Here is a 27,697-nt window from a genome sequence, read left to right on the forward strand (position 1 = left end):
AACTCTAGGCAAACCAAGATGGCCGTCACCAAGGCACAATCCCTTGTAAAGTGATAAGCACCTTCCTTTTGCTGGTCCTGTGTATAACCTGATCCAGGGGTCCAACAGACTGGATTATTTGTGAGTGTAAACACTGAGATTTATAACCAAACCACACTTTTGTACTCCATTGTCCACACAGTCTGAAAGTCTCACTGCCTGTAATGTACTGATGAAAGCTGAAAATGAACAAGAACCATCGCAAATATACAATTTCTAGGCAATGTAACTCAGGATCAAATTAGTCGAACAATTAAACAAAATACAGATTACTGCAAGGGTTCCAAGATGGTAACACACCCCACGAGTGTGCGGTTTGTTGTTGAGAAAGTAAAGAAGTCACACGCAAGGGTGAGGGAGATCTGAACAGACAGCAGTCCTAACTTCAGTAAACAGACTTGAGGTTTATGTTGTTTCTGAAAAAGGCCTTAATCTAAAAACACAGAGGTAGAATTTACACTTTTGTTGGGCTCCAGAGGATTCTTTCAATGAGCAGTGGGTCTAAGGTGCCATTTTGTGCTGGAGAACAGAAAGCTGTAATGAAGGGGAACCCATTTCCAGCCATATCTGCACACATCATTTAGGCCCCTTTCACAAAGGTTGGCTCTGGTTTTGCTCAGTAGGGGATCCGTCTGATGGTCCCCTGCTGAGAAGCCAGATGACAGGTCCATGCCCTCCCTGCTTATGCAGAGTGGACATGGGCACAGCCCACTCTGCTCTACAGGCAGCTGGATGTAAAGTGACCACCTGACTGCCCTCTGATCTGATGAGGGGGAACAGATACACCCCCACCCCCGTTTTTTTTGCCGGATCAGACCCACAGGTAGCTAGGTATAAACGGACACAAGTCTGTTTTCATCCGGTGTGCCATAGAGGAAAAAATGGAGGGTCGAGCTGAAAAATTGACAGCCGCGGACCCAACTGCACCTCTTATGTGAAAGGGGCCTTAAAGTGCAAGCAACAAAAAAATTATGAGAAGGATTAGAAGCCCTCAAGTTATTACTACTAGCTGGGCCTTTATTAGAGCAATTTCATCTCACTTGTTGTCTGAGTGACAACAGTCTGAACAACTGACAGAGAATCTTCAACAGGGACACAGATAGGGATGCTCCCACCTCAACATCTACAAGTGGGAGGACACCACCTCTTATTTTTTGGCTCACTGGCTGTCTTCTCAGGGCTTGGTCTGCCAGGTATGCTTAGCTCCAGAAAAAAAAAATTGTAGATTTGGTGGACTAGTCTTTGGTGAAGGAACCTTGACTGTGAAAAATGCATTTTCTAACAATTTGGCTGTGACCTTCAATGAATAGAAGATTCAATTGTTTTATTCAATCTGTGTTGCTGCTGGAGATGTTCCCTTCACATCTGGTGAAACCAATTCTTCACTGGACAGTAAGCGAGGTGAAATTGCTGTAATTGCACCATGGATAGCAATAAAAACCCGAAAGAGGTTCTACTCATTCCAAAACTAAAAACCTAACGTTCTGGTTCACTTCAATTTGTACATTATATATTTTTCTAATACAATTAGCCCGTTTACATGGAAGGTGATTTACAGAAACTGCAGAGAAGGAATGTATAAATGTTGCTCATGGCAACTAGATTCCAGCTACCATTTTGCCATCAGAGAAAATTTAATCTTACACCTAACTGGTTGCTTTTGGTGACACTTTTTCCTCCATGTTTGGTCAATAACTCCCAGTGTGATGCAATAATATAGAAATCCATGCAGTGGTTAGTAGCAGAAGCCCCATGTTTGTCCCTTTGATAAGGGAAGGTAGGAATGTTAATTATTTACAGCATGATACAGAAGTGTTGTATAGTCAGGCATTATATTTATAAAAAAAGTGAGGTGTCCGTTAATATATATACTTATTTATAAATAAGGAGGTAGGGGAGCTGTCTTAGCACAGTACTGCCCCAGGGGTAGTAGGAGTGAGTCAGAGCCATCATGCAGTGACACCCTTGAAGGAATCAGGATTGGGTGTATGGTGACAGGAAGTCAGCCAATAAAGGTACAAGATGGACGTTCTCCGCTACGATCACCGGCTTCCATTTGACAGAAGATTATAAAAATGGCACAAACACGGACTGGCATCCATGCCCACGCAGGTGTCCAAGGTGCAGCTCTCACAGAGCATCCTCTCCACACGGCCAAACGGCTGGGTGCACTTTTTTTCAGCCCTGCACATTCCAGATTTCCATGCTAAGAGATCTTGCAGTTGCTTCTTGAGCAGTTCTGAGGGGGACTCTGAGGTGGCCGAATAGATTTGGATCGTTTTAGACTGTTGCCTTTGCTCCCTCCACCGCTTCCGGCAGCCCCACCTCCACCACCAGCCACAGAGTAGGAACGTCCATGCATCATCACAGCATTCATTCCATTGGCCATGGAGAAGGATTTGAGGTGGCTCTTAATAGCCACTGGCAGAGGAAGTTTATCGATGAGATGGACAGGTGTGCATGAGACAATAGATCGGCAGCACAGATCTTGCAGGCTGAATACTGGGGAAGAAAGACACAAAACGTTAGAAAGATTCCAGAAACATCTTCAGAATGTGAATCGCCTTAGATTAGCCAGGTCACTGGCCACCTGTATTAAATGCTCATAATTTGTATTAGACCATTTCTAATTTCTGGACTTTCGGCAGCTAATGTAGCATCCTGTCTCTGCACTGTTCCTCATCCTGATGCCTCCAGGAAGCTGTAGCTACCCTCAGAGATCCGGTGTCTACTCAAGACATAGCTCTCTCCAAAATGACCACTATAGTAGACAGCAGCCTTCTTTTACAGTTTATACTACAAAACAAAATAATTAGCACTGCCTCTAGCTGCCTTGTTGTCTCTGGCTTCAATACTTTTTGAAGGCATTGACCCAGAATAGGCATGCAGCCAGTGAAGACAGATCTGTATGCTTGTCTACAACTGTGACTCATGAATCGCCAAGCCAAAGGATCAGCATTACAAACAGAGAAAGACCTCTGCTAAAGAACATCAGAAGTGGCAGCTCCCTTTTTTGCTCTGTCAGCACCTGGGAGTTGTCACTAGAATTATCACATTCCAAGAACAAAAAAGAAAACTAGCAACCATAAAGGTCTTCCTACTTATCTAATTAAACAGATGCAAAACAAGGAGATATTGAGTGCCATTGCATGTAAAATGTCTTATACTTAGGGAAACACAATGTTAGAATTTCAGGAACCTTAACGTGTCACTAAGGCTAAATTCACACTGATACGGCTCTGCGAGCCAGGTTTTGCATGGGCATAGCAGCCCATTCATTGGAATGGGCTGCCGTGCCTCCTGAAACGCAGGGAAAAGGTCTGTGCTTCATTTTTTAAATCACAGCCCACATGGGAACTGCCAGTGCAAGTTAATTTCTACTGCGTGCGGTTACCATTCAGATAAAGGGCACTCACAAACACTTCGTTTTTCTGTGCCAGTGGTGGAGGCTGCCAGAACTGGTGTGAGCCCGCAGTGGGAACCATGTGGGAACGCACAGATGTGACCCTAGCTTAAAAAAAGGGAAAACATTTTTTTTTCTGGAGATAAAGGGAGATTTACAACCCTTGTCAGTTTTTTTTGCAATCTGTGTCCCATAGGACACTTCTCGTCGCTTCCTGTACAATAGCCAAAACGGGAAGTGAGAGGAAATTACTACAAAATATAGGAATCCCAGGCTGTCATCATTGGAAACCAAAATGTGAGATTTTCCTTTACTTTTTAAGGATAATGATAAACAGGACAAATAGAGGGTGAATCTCTCTAATGGGAGCACAGACCGCAATAAAAACCTGACTGGAGTTCTTATCCATCCACACAGTATCCAAATAAAAAAAAGTTTTGCCTTTAATGACACTAAGCCTTCATACAAAATGTGTCTACAACAGCAGAACCATCGTGCCCTGTGAATTATGTTTGCAAACAGAGGTCTTTCACCGAAGACACGCTATTGAAATTTCCATTAAAAAATAAAAAACACCTTTTCTGGCCCAAGTAAGAAAGTTTGTAATATTTATTGGATGGTTAGCAGAATTGTAACCATAAGCTGTAATTTTTCAGTTTATACTACTGTGTGTTTTTCCAGCATTAATCCATAAACACACAAGATGTGTTCCATTTACTCTATGTAGCTCACATTTCTAACACACTGGGGGTTGTTAACTGAAGGCAAATCCACTTTGCACTACAAGTGCACTCACTATTAATCCGAGGGGGACATGCAAGGAAAATAAAAAAAACAGCATTTTAGCTTGCACAGGATTGGATGATAAAATCAGCAGAGCTTCCCCTCAGATCTACAGCGACTGCACTTCCAAGAACACTTGCAGTGCACTTTTAGTGCAAAGTGGATTTGCCTTTAGTAAATCAACCCCACTGTCACCTTCCCCTTTTGACACAGGACACATACCTCTGTTTGGCCTCCATATCTTCTCCATTCCATGCCTCATGAGGACTATTCGAGACAGTTCTGTGAAGGACTCTGTCACATTGAAGTTGCACAGTGGGCTGACCTCAAAAAAGGTCATACCATTCTTCTCGGCATAGGCCCGAGCCTGTTCAGTGGGCACCTGCCGCTTGAAGGCCAAGTGCAGCCTATTTCCCACCAAGATACGAGGGACTCCTGGAGCATGCTGCACAAAAAAAAAAAAAAAAAAAAAAAAAGGCAAAAAAGTTTTTTTTAAAGATCATTTATAAAATTGGAAACTTAAAAAAAGGAAGAACTACAAGTAACTAAACATCAGAAAGGAAGCCAGGGTAAATTTCTAATTGCAACACAGAAGGGAATCACTTTTACAAACCCCATCAACTTTTATTCCCGTCTGTATCTAATGCAGATTTTCACTCACCATCTGTCTGGTAAAACTGTTGTCACTGTGACAGAAAGCGAGTGAAGAGCTCTCTAAAAAAAAAAAAAAAAAAAAAATAAAAAAAAAAGAAGTGAAAAAAAAAAAAAAAAAAAAAAAATTCTGGACAGGGGTTCTAATACTTTCCAACTTTATCCAAACATTAAACAGTTTTGGCTTTGAAGAAAAAAGGAAGATTTGCATTTACCTTCAGCTTCCTATGATTCTGGATCTACTAATCTTTGTGACATGCAATTTTCACTATGCAAGAGCGGTGAGGCTGGCGCATACAATCTTTTGATACCCTTTAGCATGTTAGCCAATGCTACTGTGTAGCTGACAATGTCCAAGTACTTCAAGAAGATTATGGATATCAAAACTCCTTCACTATGTTACAGCAGGGGTGCCCGACATTCTGAAGAGCGAGGGCCACTTGGTAACTAGTTCTGGGCCACAATGGAGGGGAGTGGGTGCATGATAGGTCCGTGTCCACTCTGCATCTGCAGTGCGGACACAGAACGCTCTACTCTATGGGCCCTCCGATCACACGGAAAGGGACGGATCCCCTTCTGTTTTTCTTTTTAGCGGATCAGATTTGAGGTAGGCAGGTGTAAATGAACACAAGTCTGTTTACATCTGCAGCTCTATAGAGGTGAATGGAGGGTCTGATTGGGTCGGACAGGATTGTGTGAAAGGGGCCCAAGGCTGATTTCACACTAATGTGCTGCGGTCTCCCTGTGGCTTTCCTGCAGGTTAGCTGCACTTTGCCATAGACTTATATTATACCCTGCTGGTGTAGCGTGCATTGCAGATGGATCAGTTTGAAAGCAGCCCAGTAACCACTGCAGAGCAGAAATGCCTATGCCTATGTATATATCTGGGAAGGCTAGTCGGGAATCTGCGATCTGGACTTGCCAACCAGCAATCCCAGAGCAGGATGTCACATCAGAGTGCTCCGCGGGCCACATGTGGCGCCCAGGCCACTGGTTGGGCACCTCTGTGTTACAGGATATACAGAAGGACACATACTGTTTTTACAGCAATTTTTCCCCTCTTTATCCTGTGTAGTAATAAAACAAGGAGTAGTACAAAAAAAAAAAAAAAAAAAAAAAAAAAAAAAGTAGACCACTGAAGATCCTGGATTTTTATGCTCAATACGTTGATCATCAAGGGTTCATCAGTATTGCCACCATACTGATTCAGACTGGAATTGTAGCCCAAGATAACCTACATGGACAATGTGTAGATAATCTCAGGCCACCGTGCTCTAGAATGGTGGTCGTTTTAGTGAAACTGCACTGGGATTGGGTGGCATGCCCATTGTAGATGTAAACTTTACTTGGAGTCATGAATGTTAAGTTCCATTCTTATATTTAATTAAAGTTCACTTTAAGGCCCCTTTCAAACTGGGGCGGCGGCGGTAAAGGGGCGTCAGCGGTATTTTTAGCAGCGCTTTACCGGCTTTTGCAGGAGTTTTCCGCCACTAGCGGGGCAGTTTTAACCACCGCTAGCGGCCAAAAAAAGGAGTTAAAACGACCCGCACTCGGGCTTTAACACTGGAGAGACAGGAGCGGCTCTATACAGGCGCTATCTTTTGCGCTGTAGCGTCTGTAAAACGCCCCAGTATGAAAGAGGTCTTGCAGCAATGAGAAGATAAAATTCATGCCATTAAAAGAAACACTGTTACCTTGCACATGCAGGGCAAGATAATAAAATCTCTGCAAAAGAACCTCCCAAAATCCCCCTTATACTCGCCTTAACAGCAATCTTTCACCACTCCCTCCTATACAGTCATTCCCAACACCCAACCTGTCAATGTATGGAGAAGCACATGACCTCCTCCTGGTGAGTGCTCGAGTCCAGCAGCCAACTGCCAAGCTTGAGCACCGCCACCTAACCAGGGGAGGGATGCCACTGCTCCCCCTTCAGGTCACCTTTACCAGTTTCAGTGTTCAATGCAAAGAAGGGAGTGCTAGTAAGGAGAGCATAGGAAAGTAAAGACTTTGCAGAGGCACTGTAACTTTACCCTGCATGCGCAAATAGACAGGTTCTTCTTATAACAAGCATTGAGGAGAGAAATTTTCAGGGGGAAATTTATGGTACTGAGCAGCCATTACAAGCACCACTCAACTCCTCTTCTAGAATAAGTGTCACTGTTACCCAATTACTTGCATTTCTAAGGCAGGTTACCTCATCTATCTCTTTGATCCATCGGTCAATTCCATCAAAGGACCACCGATTGGTGATGTCATAAACGAGGAGGATGCCCTGGAAAATATATATAAAAAAAAAAAGTTAAATACATGGCATACTTTAATAAACAGTCTCAGACACAACAGCATTTCTGAGCATATTTACAGAACACATGTAAAATATAACTAATCCTCCAACTGCGATCTTGTGGGGCAAGATTTTCCTACCCATACCTGGTTGTTGCTACAGGCAGTAAACTTCGCTGGCATGGTGATACAGCAACTGAAAGATGCATAGCACATTTCAATACAAAGACCATGGGGTTGATTTACCAAAGACAAATACACTGTGCACTGCAAGTGCAGTTGCTCCAGAGCTTAGTAAATGAGGTAAAGTTTCAGTTTACAAAGAATACTCAATCGCATGCAAGGAAAATAAAGAAATCAGCAGAGCTTTCCCACAAATCTAGAATAACTGCAATTGCGGTGCATAGTATATTTGCCTTTAGTAATCCAACCTCAATGTATACAAATCTTGTAACAGTTCAATAAACATTTGCCAGTATATGTGAAAGGAAGGCGCTGTTTTACAATTAATAGTTCTTTAACATTTACAAATCTAAGGAGTAACAAGCCAGAAACGCAAAGTGATGAAGGTAAGCAATGGCAGCCTCTATAGTTTTCTTATAACAGTTACTTTAATTGCCCCTGCTAGGACGCATGTATGTTTGTCCTCCAACTCAGTGTTTACTCTGACCTCTTTCTGTTCAGGTTTAATTACACCACAGCAGCATCAGCCTTCTCCTAGAAACAGCAAGTGAAACTGGGCAGGTATGAGGGGTTATAGCGCCCAGGGGCTGGCTTTCAGTTTCTATGTGCCTAGATAAGTGACCATTTCTCCTGTAGGTGGCAGTATAAACCTTGCTGATCAATACAACTGTGTCCCTCAGTGGAGGATAGAAATGCTAGCTGCCTGGCCATCAAGCTCAACCAGTAGGCTTCCATACTTTCTAAATCACCAACATGGAGCAAATATCCTCAAATGGATTTCTGAAGTTACTTTAAAATGAACTTGCTATGCATGTTCTAGGTTGGTGACAAAACGATTCGGGCAACTAGACATTTTGATGGTGAGCAATGGCAGCCAACATATATCTTTCAATAGAATCTAAGTGATCCTGAGATTTGTTAAAGCACATCATGCATGTAAGGGGGTTGCCTAGTATGGATGGTTTAAAAAGGAGAAGTACAGGCAAAGCTTATTTGGCTGTACTTTGCATGTGAATCACAGTTCATTCTGCACTCCTGTAAACCATTTTCAGCAGACAGTGAGTAGCTGTTGGTTGACGTCAAAGAGCCGATTCAGGCTCGGGAAAGAACGTGAACATACGCTCAGGATGCGCCCACATGTCTGGACCGCCATCTGGCTCAGCCTCTCAGCGAGCCTGAGCCGGAACCTCCTGCCCCCTCCACAGCCCAGTGCTCCATTGAGCCATGGAGGGTGGGTTGGGTCACTGTAGAGCAGAGAGCCAGTGACCAGCTCTCTGCTCAGGAAACTGAGAATTGAGCGGTTCTCCGACTTTGAGCCAGCAGGGGACTGATGCTGCATCCACCTAGGTAAGTAGGATTCCAAAAAAACAAAACAATAAAAAAAAAAAAAAAAACATTCCCATACTTCTCTTAAGCACAAATACAATTATGCATTCAGAAAAAAAAAATACTTAATGTATGAAAAACACTCTAGAAAAACAACAGGATTCAAACTAAACACCACCAGTATAAACACACGATTTGTAGCAGAGTACTTGCACCTTTTCCTGGAGCTCTGTGTGACACTTATAAAATAGTGAAATGTTTTTTTACTTGATCTTACCTGAGCTCCTCTTGAATAAGACCTAAAGATTGTGCAAAACCTGCCTTGGCCAGAGGTGTCCCTGTTAAGGCAAAACAAAAATAAAAATGAGGTCAGATGAAGAAAAAAAAAAATAATTATTATAAACCTTAGCTGGTAGCAATTTAAAATGGAACTCTATCCGCAAATGCTGTTTTCTCTTGTAAAAACCTGTGTCAGATAGCAACTGCAGCTTTATGGTCAGGCTCCTGGTCTAGCCTGTGCATCTATCTGTTGGGCATCAAATATGAGACAACCCTTATTGGCCAATAGGAAAGGCCAGAGGGTGAGGAGTTAAGCCAAAAGTGTGAACAGGAGGCTGCAGTTGCTTTTCACACATCAGGTTATGAGGATCTCAAGCACAGAAAATAAATAAATAAATCACAAAAAACACACACACACAAACCCAAATATAAAAAGATTAAACTATTAATATCAAAGTATAAAATTTTACTCCATCATAGCTGCAAGATGCCATTTAATACATGTACACTTACACATTCTCAGTCACCATGCAGTGTATTGATTGCACATCACTTTAGTTTGCAATTAAACCCAACTAACGAGGAAGAACAATGTCTAGGACTATCTACAATGCAGCAGAAGAGATTGGGGGCATCTTGTTGCTAGTAAAGCACCATACACACAGGCAGTGTATGTTGATCTGGCCAACAGAAGCCGGTCCTACATGCTGGAACAGCAGCAGCCAACTGACTCCCGACCAGCGCTTTCAGCCAATGGCAGAGAGCTCTGATCAGAGTGTTCTGGTGGGGGCCCACCCCCCTGTCGGAACAGCTCAGCGGGGGATATCACTGGACTAAACTTGCATGGTTAGTACAGCAGCTCCTGACCAGAGATGACAGTTGCGGGTTGCATGAGAAAAAAATAAATAAACTGTAGTGTGTACCAGGCTTAAAGGAGAAGAGATAAACCTTGCTGATAAATAATCTGGTAGACAGTCATCTCCATTACAGCTCCCTAGACTAAATAGGAGCATATTCTGTAGATAAAAAGGTGTGGAAAGAATTTCCCACATCGGTGCCTGGAGTGAGAACAAAGTTTCATCTGCTTAAAGTGCCAATATAAGTGCAGCGCGATCAGATTAAAAAGGACCTGCCGAAGAAGGCTGCCAGTGAGCGTAACGCGTACAGGTGGAAGGAGCGGTTTCCTGTGATGTTACTACATAGTACAGGCAGTCCCCAAGTTACAAACAGGTTAGGGACCGCCTGTTTGTTCTGAAGTTGGATTTGTTCGTAATCCGGACACGCATGTGCAGAACGGCGTTTCCAATGTTTTCCCCAATGTCGTTTTCTGATGTGCCCGCTGGCGCCATCTGCCGTTCGTAAATAGGAGAATAGGAGTCGTTCGCAAGTCGGATGATCATAACTCTGGGACTCCCTGTATTGGTTTCAGCATGGTGAGCTGACCGTTTTGCCTGTATTTCAATCACTTTTGTGATTGTTTTTATTCTACTTTAGCTAAATTATTTTAAGCAGAGAGCACTATGGTTTCTCCATTTCCATTTTATGACATGATACACGTTTGAGAAAGATCCAAGAAGTGGAATAATTAATTTAGAGATGCCATTTGGAGAAGTCTCCGAAATATCATACTATCTAAAGTCAGTCATTTAAGGTCGTGTTGACTCTGTAGTGAGGTCCAAGACTGGAGGTGAGCAGGCATTTTATCAGAAGGTGATTGGCACCGAACACATGGCAGTTTTTTTTTATTTCTCACTTTGAGTTTGCACAAGAAGTGGAGTTTTCATTTGAGAAATTAGACAATATCCAAAGGGCTGGATGAGCCCTGTGGTTGTTTAATTTAGCTTTCTTTATTGCTCACACATTTTATATGATTTAATGTGATTGCGCTGCACTTGTATTTATGGTGAATACATGCAAAAGGGTGTTAGCAGCAGTCCTTTGCTTTTAGTTGTTGGCAAAAGTATTTTTTTTGTTTATTACCAATTGTGTGTATAATATATATATATATATATATATATATATATATATATATATATATATATATAAAATTTGGAGTTTGCGCTGATCATATTCCCTATACCAGGGATATGCAATTAGCGGACCTCCAGCTGTTGCAGAACTACAACTCCCATGAGGCATAGCAAGACTCTGACAGCCACAAGCATGACACCCAGAGGCAGAGGCATGATGGGGCTTGTAGTTTTGCAACAGCTGGAGGTCCGCTAATTGCATATCCTTGCCCTATACGCAAGTCTCAACAGTTGTTGGGTTTTTACGGTTTGTGACCCCAGCAGTGAGATCTTCACCCCACAAAGGCCTCAATCACACTGGATGTTTTGACCATCTTTCCTAGATACCCTCCTGGCAGAAAAAAGAAGAAAAAAAAAAACACGCTTGACGTGTATAAACATGTTTAGGCACATCAAGAGCTTGGGAGTCATTTCATTTAATTTGCCAGAATTAAAATTTATTCTGGCCATTGAAATTATTTAACACTCAAAAGCTAAACATACCTAGCATTAACGCACGATTAGATGCATAAAGTGTATGCGTTTCCCTGGTATAGGGAATATGATCAGCGCAAACTCCACACATACATACATATATACACACACACACACATATACATATACACACACACACACACATATACATACATACACACATATACATATATATATATATATATATATATATATATATATATATATATATACATATACACATATACACACACACATACATACATACATACATACATATATACATATATATATATATATATATATATATATATATATATATATATATATATATATATATATATAATGTTTGGGGGTTCTGAGTAATTTTCTAGAAAAAAAAAAACACTTTGTGTGGCTATAAACTTGTTCCCAACAGCTTCATATTCTCAGCAATCCAGATAGATTACACCTCAATAGGTGTTGCCTCTTGTAACCCAACTATCATCCTTCTGACATAAAAACCCATCAAGGTTTTTTTTGGCTGCTTTGGTTAAGTAATTGAAATCCTATGGTGTAACCCAGACTAGGCCTCTCCCAGCATCTGACTTACCAGAGCTCAAGCTTGACCCGTCGGCCATCCAGCAGGATAGTAGTGGTTTTGTAGTCAATACCTAAAATAAATAAATAAAAATTATTGGGGCAAATAATATATGGTACATTCCAGTCAGATCAGTATGTGCCACCAACATTATACATCTAGATAAGCTGTGATTGATGCAGATGGGTACTTTTGATATCTATAGTTTCAATGGGATCAAGTGATGCTTTCACAGTTAGTCCGCAGTGCCACCAGTAGGTGAAATGTGATACTGCAGCCCAAGTGCTGCCAATACAGCTTTGGAGGCAATTATATCACAAAGGTCACGCTAACATGCCAAGCAACTGTAGCAAGAGTGGGTTTCCTTAATAAGAGGATGAAGGAATGTAAATCACACAAAAGACGTGAGAGACACTTTAATTACATTATGCTACATCCCTCAAATAATTTTTCAGTTCAGCCAGTGTAATTCCAACTTTATATTAAAGAGGAAGTAAAGTCTTCCTCTTTATTTGCACCTATAGGTAAGCCTATAATAAGGCTTACTGGTAGGTACTGTAAATATCTCTTAAACTTGCACAGTTTAGGAGGCATTTACTGTATACTTTGTCACCGACATCATCAGTGCATGCACACTGAAAGAGGGCCTGCTTGTGCCATTTCTTCAGGGCCGTGACATGACAGGCGGCTCCCATGCACAGGGGTGATGTAACCGCGGCTCCGGCCAATCATAGCGCTGGTGTCCGCAAACCTGGAAGTAACTCCAGGAAACATGTCGGCCCTGTCAGCGGTGTGCTGGCTCTGATGCAGGTCATTATGCTTTTGTCTAGCAGGTTTTTTCTTTTGAGTTTTTTTGTAGCCACACCCTATTCCAAAGTAGAAATCACACATGCAAGAGGCGGCTCTGTACCATATTAACCCAGGGGTAGGATCATAGGGGTGGGGATGGTGAGAATTCTGGTTGGATATGACGACACAAACTAGTTTAAAAAGGTTGGTGACAGGGCAAAGGCATGCAAGTGCTCGCCTTACTTATAATTTGGAGTTCTCATAAAACTCTGCTAATTCTTAATTACCTATGCTTTAAGACCCCTTTCACACTGGGGCACTTTGCAGGCACTGCAGCGCTAAAAATAGCACCTGCAAAGCGCCCTGAAAGAGCCGCTGCTGTCTCTCCAGTGGTAAAGCCCCGACACACTGGAGCGGTGGTACGGTAAAAAAAATAAAATAAAAAATAAATAAAAAAAACAGTCCTGGTAGCAGCATCTTTGGAGCGGTGTATACACTGCTCCTGCCCATTGAAATCAATGGGGCAGCATGGCTATACCGCCGGCATAGCACTGCTGCAGCAGCGCATTGCAGTTGTTTTAACGGTTTCTCAGCTGCTAGCGGGGGGTGGGGGTAAAATCACCCAGCTAGTGGCCGAATAGCAACGTTTTACTGCCAACGTCGCCCCAGTGTGAAAGGGGTCTATTCATTTGAAGTTACCAATAATGTGTAGCACCATCCTTTAGTTGGGTCGTTAGGCTAAATCCAGTTTTTGGCCTCACTGTAGCCAGTAGAGCAGTGATCTACTGTTCCTGGTCAGGCCTTCCTAAGCTGGGTATTTGAATTCTCCTTACCTGCTTCAGGAAGAAGCTTCCAGAATACAGGGCAGGGAGGATTAGAGCTTCAGCTTTTTATATTTATCATGCCCCAGCCAATCCTGGGGTATTCATAAGGTGGCTGGGGCATCAATAAATATTTGGGAGGTCTTTTCAGAGTGTTCTTCCTCTTCTAGGAGGGTTCTAGTTCTTGTCCTGAGGCTGCTGCCCCTGGGATGCAGCCAGTGTGTGTACTGAGGAGCTGCTGTTTGGGCCTTAGCATGTGCTTGGCCGTGGTTCTGAAGGAGATCTAAATTGAGGGGCATCTGCTGGATGGATCACCTATGGACACTGGTCTGTAGAGGAATCCTTTTCTTCCTCACTGGAGAGTGTTGCATGGAGCAGTCTTTGGACTTTGTAAACTTTGATTATGGATCCCAGGTGTGCATGTGCTTGGAGGGGCAAGTGCCAGAGGTTGCTGTAAGGACTGGGAATGCTCAAGTAGAACTATAGGCAAAACTTTATCTCCCCCCCCCCCCCCATTCTGAATAGAGTAAATGTCAGTTTTATTTTTTTTTGCCATCTGTGTCCCATTGGGGCAATTCCCTTCACTTCCTGTCCCAGAGCCAAAACAGGAAGTGAAAGGGAAATCTCTGCAAATTAAGGGAATTCCAGGTCACCAGAACTAGTGTCCCCATTGGAAGATTTCCCCCTCCTATTCTTTTTCTGGGGACATGCCAAAACATGGCATTTTCTTTTACTTTCAATGATAAAATGGTAAAACAGGACAAATAGAGGGGATGAATCTTCCTAATGGCGGCACAGACAGCAATAAATACTGACAAGGGTTCTATTCCATCTCCACTCTGTCTAAAAAAAAAGAAATAAAAAAAAAAAAGAGTTTGCATTTAGTTGTATTCGTTTAAATCAGCTAAGACGTTAATCAAAACAAAGGGTGCTAAATGCCACAGCTTGAGTAGAAAAGCCTGTCCACTGCCAGCAGATGCAGAATGGGACCCTTGCGCTCTTTGGGGAAGCAGTGAGCTTACTGCAGAGGTCCGACACGCCCCTACTGAGTCACACTAATAGATATGCAATCATCAAAACTCACACCCCCTACGGAGTCATATTAATAGCTCTGTGATCAAAGTTCATGATCTCTGCTGACTGGAGACCTCTGGCTCTAGCCCAGCAGAGGGCGCATCAGATCTCTACAAAGAGACCACAAAGTGCAACAGTCATTCTTTACAGAATTCTGGCAGGGGATGGGCTTTTCTACTCAGGCTGTGGTGGATTTTATAAAGAAAAACAAAAATGTAAGACTTTTCACACCCTTCTGTTTTGATGTGCTTGGAATGTATTTAGCCAGTTTAAAATGACAATTTAATTAGGCTCCAAGGGACCATTCACACTAGAATGCTGTGCGGGAAACTCGCTTTCCCACCCTGCATTCAAATTGCGCTGGCCTTGTGATCTGCCGCGGGTGTCAGTGTGACATTAATGACACCCCAAACGCAGGTCAAACTCTGTGTTTGGCCACACTGGATTGTACGGTACAAATGTACCATGCAATCCGCTTGCAGTGCATTTCCAAAAGTAGTGAATGCCCTACTTTGGTGCGGCTTCACCCCAATCAAAATGAATAGGCTGAAGTCACACTGCACAGAACTGCATGTGAATCACATAGGAACATGCAATGTGATCCTGTGCGATTCTCACATGCAGTTCCTAGTGTAAATGGGAATCAGAGTGGAGAGTCAAATACTTACAAAATGACAATTCAGAGTGGTAAAACAACAGTTGCCAACAATTGCTGAATTTACATTGTTGTTTCCCTAACCTAACAGGAATAATGGGTCAGGGTTACCAAGATTTCTGTAATTCATGTTAAATAACAGAAGACTTAACCAAGTTACTTTATCCAAAGTTGTTCTAATCAGCCCTATTCCCTCACATTCTTGTAAGGACAGCAGAGCATTGTCATTCCGCCTCCAGCTTATCGTCAGGATTACCAAGCGGATTTCATTCTATTTACATTATAGACGGGTGAAAACTTGATGAAGGGCTCTTGAAAGACAAAACACTTTCCTGCTATTAATAAATGGCGAGCTTTCCTGTTTCCCGCTGTACACGCACGGCTGGCTTCCTTACATTATGGTTATCATCAATTATTTAAAGAGTACAAACAGTTTCAGAGCGCTGCGGAGCAGATACACCGAGATCCACAACACAAATCGATTGATGAGGAGCTGCCCACCCTGTACATGGTACCTGATCCATCTATCTGCACATATACAAAGCTAAAAAACTTAAAGCTGTATTTAAACATCAAAAAAAATTATAATATACACACACATAATATATATTTATATTACACACACACACACAAATTTGGGGTCTGCAATTCTGCATTTTTTATTTATTTATAAGTCTTTTTTCCTTCCATATTTCATCTGGTGATCTGGCCAGTAGCACGCTGCCTGCCTTAGGGGTTCTGCATTCTGGATATAGTAATGCAGACACTTTAGGTTCAGCAGCAGTCTGGGAAGAGAGTAGACTAGCAGATTATATGGACTTGACTAACTGAAGCTGAACTCCAGCAGTTATAACAGTTTTTTTCTTTTCTTTTGGGATAAAAGGTTTTATTAAAAAATAAATAAAAGCTTCTTATTGTAAGCACCCCTGTCAGTGTTATGTGGTTTTTCTCATCCCTCTAACTGCTACTATATCTAGACAGCTTGATTTGTTAAAGTGAGTTGGAAAACAGACTCACTGGCAGGATCACCAGGTGAAAATAAAGAGAAGAAAAAAGAAAAAAAAGCGATAAGAAAAAATAAAATAAAATAAATTCAGCCATCATATCTAAGAATTTGTAAGCTGCAAAAGAACACATTTTTGGCGTTGGGTTTAATATGGTTTTAAAATCCTAATTTACAGTATTTTTTAAAGAAACTTTACTCTTTGCGTAGGTCAACTGTTTGTTTTTTGGTGGAGACAAGAGAAAGCTGTATACTCACCCAATCCTCCTCAGCTCCACCACCAAACGGCACTCCCCCATGATCAAGCAGTGGACTGTTCCCAACAGCCTTACTTCCACAGCAGGGCTATGGGCACAAAGACGTTTGGAACAGTCCACCGCACAAGACAGGGGTAGTGTGGAAGTTAGTTGGGGCTGTAGGAGTCACAGGCACTGGTCTTGTGTTCTCTAAACCCCTAGACCAGGTCTCTAAAAAAACTTTTACAAAAGAGCAAGGTTATTGTCCTTCAAACCTTAGAGGGGCCAGTGGGAGTAAACCATGCCCCTTGCCTGGCTTCGCTGGGGAGGGTTGGAGCACCGCGCCTGGCTTCGCTGGGGAGGGTTGGAGCACCGCGCCTGGCTTCGCTGGGGAGGGTTGGAGCACCGCGCCTGGCTTCGCTGGGGAGGGTTGGAGCACCGCGCCTGGCTTCGCTGGGGAGGGTTGGAGCACCGCGCCTGGCTTCGCTGGGGAGGGTTGGAGCACCGCGCCTGGCTTCGCTGGGGAGGGTTGGAGCACCGAGCCTGGCTTCGCTGGGGAGGGTTGGAGCACCGAGCCTGGCTTCGCTGGGAAGGGTTGGAGCCAAAAGGGCCAGGTTAAAGGCAAGTGAAGGGCCACTGCCCTAGACAAAAAATGGCCCAGCCCCACTGCATGGGGAAAAACTTTTTGTTGTCTGGAGTTGGGTTTTAAAGCCCATTTAGCATGTCGAACAATTACCTTTTTATCATTATTTCACATTTTCATGGTTGCAACAAGATTTTTGATACGAGGCACCAATTTAGACAAAATAGCTCTTGGAATGATTCCAACTGGATTTTTACCACCAGCTCTTTTATGCATAAAAACTGCTTATTTCCATAAAACTGAACTGGAATGCAAAAGCAGCTTTAAAACAGCTTAGAAGGAGGTCAGAAGAACCTCTGAAGGAACTCAATATTTTCAGAATAATCTCAAATTCAAAACCTAGAACCATGTTCCATCTGCCCACCTAAAAGCCTCAATACAAAGCTTGCCACATCAATCCTGAAAGCAGCGCATTCTGAAAATTTTTCTTTTTAAACAGTAACATATTTTGGATGTAGATAAATCCTGCATGTATCTGTTGTAACCACAGACAAGTGCTGCGGTTGTGAATGTGTTCAAATACACCATTTCTTTCTAGTTCTGTCCAAATCGATATGCTAACAATGTAGAAATGATATTTTAACAGCCAGATAGATGTGTTCCCCATACAAGAACATCCCTGTAATAAGATGGAATAATGCATCCAGCGCTCGCTCAGCCAATTCCCCAAAGCCATTAGGGGCCGATCCAGTATTTCTAATCCCGCAAATGGCTTTCCCTATGGACCCCCTGTGTGCTGTAATACAATCCGACAATCCTGGGAAAGATGATACTCCGGGCTGATTAAACCTTCTCTGCGGCAGCATCGCAAAGATTAAACCATTACCCATCAGCAATATCTACATACATAGATGGTCAGGTTTAAAAAAAAAAAAAAAAAAATTAATCCTTCAACCACAGTTGATCCAGAGGAAGATGAAAAACCCCAGAAAAAAAAAAATTCCTTCCTGATCTCCCGAGAGGCAAATCGGATTTTCCCTGGATCAACTTTACCTATAAAATGTCAGTACCCAATTATATTATGTACATGAATGAATCTATGCATGCTAATCTGCAGCTATAGGAAGAAAATGTCTATTTCTACCATCTCTGCTAGATTTGTCCCTTTTTGGAGGGGGGGGGGGGGGGGGGCACAAATTATCTTCAGTTAGGAGTCTACCAAACTAGACAGGTTCCCACCAATATTTGTTGTTTGTGGTCTGTAAACCACGAATACACACTTCCCCTCCCATGCTTTTTTTCTCTCTAGTATGTCAGACGTGTCTCTTATCTGTGCACACTGACAGTTACTAAATCTGGGTATTAAGCAGCTGTGAACATTCCCAAAGGGGGCTGCAGACATACTGTACAAGTGTCCTGAGGCAAGTCGAGTACGTGATTAATAAATGAAGAGGGGAGGGAAAAGGTGCTTCTAACAATATAAACCACAAGGAAGAGCGGCGAGTGGCTTCCTATGGAGGTGCATGGAGAAGAGGAGGAACCCAGAGTGACAGCAGGGGACCCGCGAAGAAGAGTTTTGGGTCCGTCTTGCACAGAACAGGTAAATATAACATGTTTGTTATTTTAACTAAAAAATAAAAAAAATTAAGCTTTTCAAATCAATCAATCAATTTAACTAGTGGGAAAATGCATGTTACGCCACGCACAAAAGGACCACACACAAACAAGTGTGAAGCAACCAGTCTCTGTGTGGGGGGGAACCAAGGTCAAAATAATAAAAAAAATAAAAAAAAAACACACATACAGTATATAGTTTTTCAATCCACGTTTTCAAGTCAACAAAATAAGTAAGCCGCTGCTATTTATATTGTGCAACCACAAAATAAACATAGAAATCATTAGGATAGCTGCGTTAACCAGTATCTTGTGCAAACCATCATAAATTATCAGTACAATGTTGATTTGTTGATTGAATGAATTTTATATTTTTAAAAAAATTTTTGCTGCCCAATTAAGAAGCTGGCCGCTCTATATAAATTGCGGAAGAGACGCAGATGGCCATGGCTCCTGGTGACAAAACGTGCAGGGGAGGATGCACAGCATTATGTCGTTTCCGCTTGGTGGAACGCACATTGGCTCCAGCAGGGATCGGAACCTACGGTATTCCTAACACTGACAGCTGATAATTTTGAGTGCCAGGTGGGGCACTAGTCTATGCGAGTGTACAATTTTATGGTTTAGGAAAGAAGTTTTAATAAACAGCATTACGCTATGAAAGGTCTTTGGTCTCTTCCTTATGTTTAATAAGCGTACCAGTGGTGTGGATGATGAAACATTACAAGAGGCCGATCAGGAGACATTAAGCGCAGTTTGAGCCAACTCAGTGTATGCTCAGGGGATCGACCACTTGCATTGATTGCGGTCCTGGGAGGGCACGCGAGTGGTGACAGGAGGGATATCACTTTATCTTCAGCACAGAGTACAGTCACTTTTTCATCGAATGATTTTCAGCACTTCAAGTTAAACTAATTTGCACCTTATTTTGGACTTTTTGAATACATTGGACCGATAATTTATGATGGTTTGCACAAGATACTGGTTAGTGCAGCTATCCTAATTGTTTATATGCATTTTGACTTTTGCTTGTACTTAAAGCCAGTTTCAAATTAACACCAGATCGAAAAAAGTGACAGGATATTGCCAACAACATACCTGAGCTGCACACCAGGCAAAATAAGACTTCCAGGTCTTTCTGTAAATCTTCCTAGAAGTCGCCTCCCGCAAGGTAGGAATGACTGAATCAGACACCCGAGGCCCAGTCCCTTAGGATCTGGCTGCAATAGCCATGCCATTAAACCTGTGATTGTAAAGGATGGAAGACCGGACCATGCGTCAGCAAGTCGAACCGATTAGGATGGGTCTAAGGGTCACAATGTTGGGAGTATGAAGTTCTCCTGGGCCTGGCTAGGGCAATCAGAAAACACCAGAACACCTTCCACTAAAATCCTGCAAAGCAGATGATGTAGAAGCTTTAGTAGCGGGAAGGCATATATTAGGGAGAACTCGAGGATCAATGGATCCTGAAGACAAACTTGTTCAGTTTCTCACTGAACCAGGATGCCAGAAAACCCACATCTGGGGTTTCCCCACTGTCGGCAGAGCTCTTCGAACACCTCTGAAAAGAGCCGACTCCCTCCGTAAGCAGTTATTGGCAACCGAGGAAATCTGCTTGTCAATTGCCCCCTCTGAAATGTCGACAGCGGGCAGCATGAGAAAATGGAGTTCTGCAAAAGACCGGATGAGATGAACTTCTTCCTGAGCTGCCCGACTTCTTTTGCCTCTTTGATAATTAATGTACACCACAGCCATGGCTTTCTCTTCCTGAAAAAAAACCTAAGAAACTAGCAAGAAAACTGAAGCCATGCCCAATAGGGAGTGGTAAGCCAGTGCCTTTTTTTGCCAGTGTCCATACACCTGAAGGTGGCAGCATAACCCTATCAATGCAGAGGAGGACACCTTTTGCCCTATGATGTACAGAATTTTAGACATGTATGATGATAAAAAAAGGCAAGTATACCTGCAGCCGGGATTCCAGGTCTTCTGATCAGCAGTGGCTGCTCAACCTGTACAAGGGAATGACAGACTGGAAAGAGTTGGGGATGTCTGCAGCTGTAAACATTTCTCCGCACATCCAGCAGTTACCTGCTGTCAGAGATAGTGATCTTCCCAAGGTTGCAACCTGTCTGCATTCAGGAAAGGACATCTGCAGTCGACTGCTGGGCATGTGGATAAATGTTTACAACCAGACTGCCCCAACTCTTTCCAGCCCCTCATTCAGTTGTACAAGTTGATCAGCTGCCGCTGAACAGAACACCTGGGAGCCCAGTCCCAGGTACATGCATTTTACTTTGCTGCACCCTGAAGGAATTGTGACTGTAGAACTTTACCCATAACTTGAGAAAAAAAAAATAGAATAAATAAATATGTTCTTTAGCAGGGAACATACAATTCTACATTAATATTTATGCCACCAAAATTAGTGTGTGCTGTAAATTGTGTCCAGCATTTCTTCTGTTTTTTTGCTGGGGGCTGCCATTTTGCTGAAGTCCAGAGACCCTGAACAGCAGTAAATCATAAAGCAGAACTAAACCCAAATCGATTTAACAGTTTCATATAACAGTTACATTCCTTGAAAGCTGGGATTTCCAACTCACATTCGCTTGTTCCCTCAACCAAACTGTCAAACCATCAAATGTCTGGTGTCATAACTGATCACATGTGCAGCAACACAGCAGTTACAGATCAAACAGAAGCAGCTTTCTTGGATATAAAAGATAGGAGGGTTAAAAGTGGAGCAAAAGGGGAAGTTCTGCTTGTTTGCCGCCTCCTCCCCTCCTGTCACATTTGGTACCTTTTAGGGAGGGTGTACCCGATTTTGACAGGTAAAAGCTCGCACTTCTGGCCAATTTTGCCACGGCAAAGGTAGCAGGAACCTTGGCCCCCCTCCTCCTTCCCCCGCTGTCTGGCTATTCACAAAGCGCAGAGTGCTTTCTGCATGCAGTGGAGATGATGGCGGCGGCAGCCGACTGAAAAAAAATCAGCTGGGGGGTGAAGACACCGCTGGATTCGTGGACAGGCAAGGGTCCTAATATTAAAAGTCAGCAGCTACAGTATTTGTAGCTGCAGACTTAAATTTTTTCTGAAAAAAAAAAGCCTGGAGATACGCTTGAATTCCACTTTAAGGCTGTCAGCAGATTGGCCGCTACAAACTCGGCAGCACCTAAAATTAAGAGCAAGTGAGCATGTGCAAAGCGGGGACAGCATAGTTTCACATAGCTATACCTGCAAAAGGGGCCAGCCTAAGTGATCTAGCAGGACTTCATTTCCTAAGTTCCACTTTCAGGTGAAACTAAACCCTTCCATCCTTTACAGGCAAGAAAGCAGCCATCTTAGCCTGTAATAGACATGCAGTTGCTTTGGTGCTACACATGTGATCAGGTATAACACAAACCATTTGATTGCTTGACAGTGGAGAGCACAAGCAACTGGCAGTTATAATTCATGACCTGCCTTGAACGACATTGGAAAACCAATGAATCGAAGTAGGAGGGATGGAAAGATGCTCAACTTTTACAGGAAAATATGAGATTTGCATATAAATGCAGCAGCTTACATCTCTGGGCATAGTCATTGTATTTACATACAAGTGCTCATTCACATCTTAATATGCCAAGCTTCAATTGTCCAAAGTTTGCAATGCTTTTAAATGAAAAAGGACAATAACCAGGCTCTTACAATGGAGTTATTTGGAAAAGGATAATAAAAGACTTTAACAGCCAACACATCTTACTTTTTAATTATACCAATATTTGTTTTAGAACAGAAGGTGGATAGGTGCATGGGGCAAGTACAGGTTTATTATGGAATTGCATCCGATTAGCTGTTATCAACACTTCTGCTTTTCCATTTCTGAGGTTTTTTTTTCTCTTGCAATAAATCTTTTGGTGCAAAGCACAGCAACCTACAGCAATCAGCGAGGATCCATCGAGGGACAGTGCAGATCACTGCTTTATCTTAGTAGTGTGCTATTAATTACATTTCACAGTAACAAACAAAAGATTTGCTTTTGCAGTAAACAGAAGTGGATATAAAATTATAGCCGTCTCTCTGTGGCCAGCTAGAATGGTCACCAGCACACGACATTGGGTGTGATCGCGACCAGCCAATGGCGGCCGTACAATCTCATGACTGCATTAGGAAAAAAAAAAAAAAACTCTGGTCTGACTCATATCCCATAGGGAGTCCCAAGCAGTTTTACAGAAACAAAAAAGGGAGGAGAGGAATGTCAGTTTTTGGGAAGAGCGCAGTACATACACAGTTAGTAATTAAACTTACTACAACCAATTTGCTCCAACAGGGAACACAAATCCTTCCTGATCCCCTAAAGCAGGCATGTCAAACTCTGATAAACATGGTGCCAAATGGAGAGGACTAAATCTTCAAGGGGGCTGAATTAGATCTACTGTGGCCAGACCTACTTATCTCCCACAAAAAGAGTACAAGGTAACAAAGGTGCCATAAAGCATTTCCAGACATTTTTATTGTAAAATGATGTAAAAAAAGGGGAACGTACAGGAGATCAGATAGGAGCGTCTTTTGTAAAACCACTGAGGGTCACAACGAAGAAACTGGGGGCCACATGCACCAATTAAAACACCAGTTTGACATGCCTGCCTTAAGGCAACTGCATATAGTCTAGATCAGGGCTCGACAAATCCCAGGCTCCAGTTCAGCAAGATATTGTGTCCTGGCTCCTGGTCTGCTGCCCGAATGTGCCGCACACTCCATGCGCCCACCTTCCTCCCTTATGTTGCCGGGACTCTGGTTGCCCATCTGTGGGCCCGGGACCAGCATAGCGGGTGCCACCAAGTAGAGCGGAGGGAGGGGAGTGGACAAATATCCGCTCTCCTGCCCTTCTTGTTGTCGACTCAGAACATCACTGTGACATCACTTCCGGGTCCCCAGTGACAGATTACGCGACCATAGCCAGGAAAGAATGAAATGCAGTACAATGCATTACATTCAGTGGTGCACAGGGGGAGAAAAGCAGGGTCTTTTAGGCCCTGCATGTCTCATTAAGAGAACCTGTAAAAAAAAAAAAAAAAAAAAAAGTATGCTTACTAGTGTCTTCCATAATAGCTAGGAATCCAATGACCCCCTCTCTAACCAGGTGTCCCTAAGGCCACTTTCACACTGAGGCGCTTCTAAACTGCCAGTAAAAACATTGAGCGCTTTTGAAGAGCTTTTCAGGCGCTTTTGAAGAGCTTTCCATTAATTCCAGTGGAGAGGGGAGTTTTTCACAGATCTGCCAGCACACTGCCCTAGTGTGAAAGCGTTCATTGATTTTAATGTAAATAAGTTTTTGTGAGCTTTTTAGGCGCTGTTTTTAGCGTGAAAGCGCCTGAAAAGCGCCTCAGTGTGAAAGTGGTCTAAAGGTAAACTCCCCCTTTAAAGAGAGATACAGCCAAGAAACGAGTATCTCTAAAAAACAAACAGCAAAAGCAGTTTGTATTCCACAGTACAGGTTTCCCATTAGTTATCTGCCCAATGCGACACAAAACATCTGGTCAGTTACATGGGGCAGTGCCCTAAAAAGAGCACAAATACATATCCTGTAAGCTCTGCAGGGCCAAGTAGTCCAGGATTGGCAGTGATGAAGGGGGAGTTGTTTGCTTTTAATACACCTTCATTTCAGTTTTTGAATTAGGAAATTGCTGCACTGCGACTCAAACCCTGAGAAGGGAATTAATCCTTTTTCGATAGCAGCAACTATAGCTAGGCATTCAGCAGAAAGTCTTTGCAAGGAAAGCCTGTGAAGGTGGTGCCATAGATGCAAAGCTGATGATTCCCATAGGCAAAGCAACAAGGACAGCAATAGAAAGAACTCTCTGGGGTCTGCAGGCAGTATAACTTTAGATGTAAATTTCCGTAACAGCCATCCACTGCAGACGTGTCATTAAAAGGAATTCTCCTTTAGGATGTCCAATGGGTAGTTTGTGGACCAAACCTATGTGATTTCCCCCTAAAATTTTGTCACATGAGGGTGTGGCATGTTGAATATTATTGCATTTTCTAAACTTCTAAACCAGTGAAAAATACTTAACTGTAAAAAATAAAACGTAGGACACAGGGCTATGCAAGTTGGAGCTTAAAAACCAACAGACCATGGGGGTCGATTTAGTAAAACCAGAGAGTGCAAAATCTGGGGCAGCTCTGCATAGAAACAAATCAGATTCCAGGTTTTTTTTTTTGTCAAAGCTCATTTGAACAAGCTGAAGTTAGAAGCAGATTGGCTACCATGCACAGCTGTACCAGATTCTGAGTGCTCCTGTTTTAGGAAATCAACCCTTTTTAAAGGCATTGCTCTGACCTTGACATGAATGATCTGCTAGCAAGTAGAATTACCACCAGATACTTGTTGACCAGCTGGAGTGCTGCCTTCTGACAGATGCCACTGCACCCTTGAGGTTCACAACACTAATCAGTGTCTGCATTTCGGGGGGGGGGGGGGGGAATATAGCAAGGGTCAGAACGACCTGCCAAGTGCTACATTTTAAAGTAGAACTATAGGCAAAAACTTTTAGGCCCCTTTCACACTGACGTCCCGTTCAGGCCCGCCTGTCAGTTTTTCAGGTGGACCTGAACGGGTGCTCCATAGATCGGATGACGACGGGCACTGCGGTCCGTCGTCATCCGATCTCCCATAGGGGAGAGCGGCGCTGTGACAGGTCCGTCCCTGCGCAGTGTGCAGAGACGGACCTGTCATCTCCCTGCTCAGCGGGGATCGACGGAGTGATCCCCCGCTGAGCAAGCGGATATCCACTTTTTTTTCTCTCCATATGTGTTCCATTGCAGAGATTTCCCTTCACTTCCTGCCCCATAGCCAAACAGGAAGTGAAAGGAAATCCCTGCAAAAGAAAGAAAATTCCTTGGGGAGCCCCAGGTCACCAGGAGTGTCCCCTTTGGAGACAACCAAAAATTTGGGATTTTCTTTTACTTTCACTGTTAATGGTAAACTGGATAAATAGAGAGGGTGAATCTCCTTAAGGCCGGGTTCACACCACAGCGATGCGGGAACGCCGCGAATCCGCGGCGTTTTCCCGCATCGCATGACTCCCGCCGGCAGTTCACACTGCCCTATGCGGACGGCTGGGAGTGTCAATGATATGTTAATGACACCCCCAGATCCGTCCGCATATCGCAGTGCGATCTGCCGACTCGCACAGGAATCGGATCGCATGGTGTGAACACCCATGCGATCCGATTCTGTTGCGGACCAAAAAAAGGGTCCCGTGCGAGTTTGCTGTGGGAGCGATGCAAATTCAGCCATACTATCTGTATGGCTGAACTCGCATCGCTACGGAGATCGGATGTGATTTGCACTGCAGTGCGGGTGCGAATCACATCCGGATCTCCCCCCGCAGCAGTGTGAACCCGGCCTAAGGGGGCCAAAGAAAGCAATTAACCACTTTCCTCCCACGCTATAGCTGAAAGCGTGGGCTTCCAGTGCCTAGGAAGGCGTCCATAGATGACCTTCCATGATCGCGCTCTGATCGTTGGGTTCTTCAAACTAAACTGATCACAAATCAGGGTAAAGGGCCAATCACAACGGCCCTTTACTACGTGATAAGCTGTCAGCCAACAACAGCTGATCGCAGAAGTAAACAGAAGCCAGTTATCGGCTTTTTTTTTCTCCTCAAGCTATCCAGTAAACAGCTTCTGTTACAGGGACATAGGTCCTAACATTTACCACCAGCAGTGGTGTCGATAGGGGGTGGCTATTTGGGCAATAGCGCCGAATCTGGGGCCCATAGTCCCGAGTCTCTGCAGGTGTCCCCAAGGGGAGACCCTCTGGGGACCCCGATTTTAAGGGGTAGGCTCTCTGGGGACCCCGATTTTAAGGGGTAGGCTCTCTGGGGACCCCGATTTTAAGGGGTAGGCTCTCTGGGGACCCCGATTTTAAGGGGTAGGCTCTCTGGGGACCCCGATTTTAAGGGGTAGGCTCTCTGGGGACCCCGATTTTAAGGGGTAGGCTCTCTGGGGACCCCGATTTTAAGGGGTAGGCTCTCTGGGGACCCCGATTTTAAGGGGTAGGCTCTCTGGGGACCCCGATTTTAAGGGGTAGGCTCTCTGGGAACCCCGATTTTAAGGGGTAGGCTCTCTGGGAACCCCGATTTTAAGGGGTAGGCTCTCTGGGAACCCCGATTTTAAGGGGTAGGCTCTCTGGGAACCCCGATTTTAAGGGGTAGGCTCTCTGGGAACCCCGATTTTAAAGGGTAGGCTCTCTGGGAACCCCGATTTTAAAGGGTAGGCTCTCTGGGAACCCCGATTTTAAGGGGTAGGCTCTCTGGGAACCCCGATTTTAAGGGGTAGGCTCTCTGGGGATATATATGCGCATACATATATATTACTATATATACACATACACACACAAGCATATGACTTTCTTTACTACGCTGCTATGGGCTCTAGCCCCAGATCTTTTGTAGACCTAGCAACGGCCCTGACCACCAGTGCTGCTAATCAGTGGCCCCTCATCAGCGCACATCAGTGAAGGAGAAAAATTACCCGTTTGTAAAATTTTATAACAAATTTTATTTTTTTCTTCCCTTCAAAATTCTGTCTTTTTTTTGCTACTTAAGCAAAAAAAAAAAAAAAAAACCCCAGTGGCAATTAAATACTATCAAAAGAAAGCTCTATTTGCGTGAAAAAAATAAAAAAATGTTGTTTGGGTACAGTGTTACATGACTGTGCAATTGTCATTCAAAGTGTAACTGCACTGAAAGCTGAAAATTGGCCTGGGCAGGAAGGAGGTGGTTAAAAACTGACAAGCGCTCATCCCTCTGCACTCCATCCAAAAAACTTAAAAAAAATAAAATAAAAAACCCACACAAAACACACGGTCTGCATTTAGTTATACTTTGGGCATCCATGTGAACAAAAGAAAAGGAAAAGTAACGTAG

The 27,697-nt window shown here is 43.4% G+C and overlaps 1 protein-coding gene across 2 annotated transcripts in view; it reads right to left on the reverse strand.

Annotated features, from left to right (window-relative positions):
• Nucleotides 1–1,898: 1,898 nt before the first annotated feature.
• Nucleotides 1,899–27,697, reverse strand: part of RAB40C (RAB40C, member RAS oncogene family) — a 48,299-nt gene continuing 22,500 nt past the window's right edge. For both annotated transcript variants that reach the window (XM_077449237.1, XM_077449238.1), the window contains exons 3-7: nucleotides 12,026–12,086; nucleotides 8,949–9,009; nucleotides 7,074–7,151; nucleotides 4,448–4,670; nucleotides 1,899–2,541 (exon numbers count right to left, since the gene is read on the reverse strand). In XM_077449237.1, the coding sequence (XP_077305363.1) occupies nucleotides 2,246–2,541; nucleotides 4,448–4,670; nucleotides 7,074–7,151; nucleotides 8,949–9,009; nucleotides 12,026–12,086 (719 nt within the window). In that variant the 3' untranslated portion in view covers nucleotides 1,899–2,245. The remainder of the gene's footprint in view (nucleotides 2,542–4,447; nucleotides 4,671–7,073; nucleotides 7,152–8,948; nucleotides 9,010–12,025; nucleotides 12,087–27,697) is intronic.

Source organism: Lithobates pipiens, unplaced genomic scaffold, assembly GCF_037356315.1.
Source record: "Lithobates pipiens isolate NorthernLeopardFrog02 unplaced genomic scaffold, aLitPip1_a1.2 Scaffold_22, whole genome shotgun sequence".
NCBI lineage: Eukaryota > Metazoa > Chordata > Amphibia > Anura > Ranidae > Lithobates > Lithobates pipiens.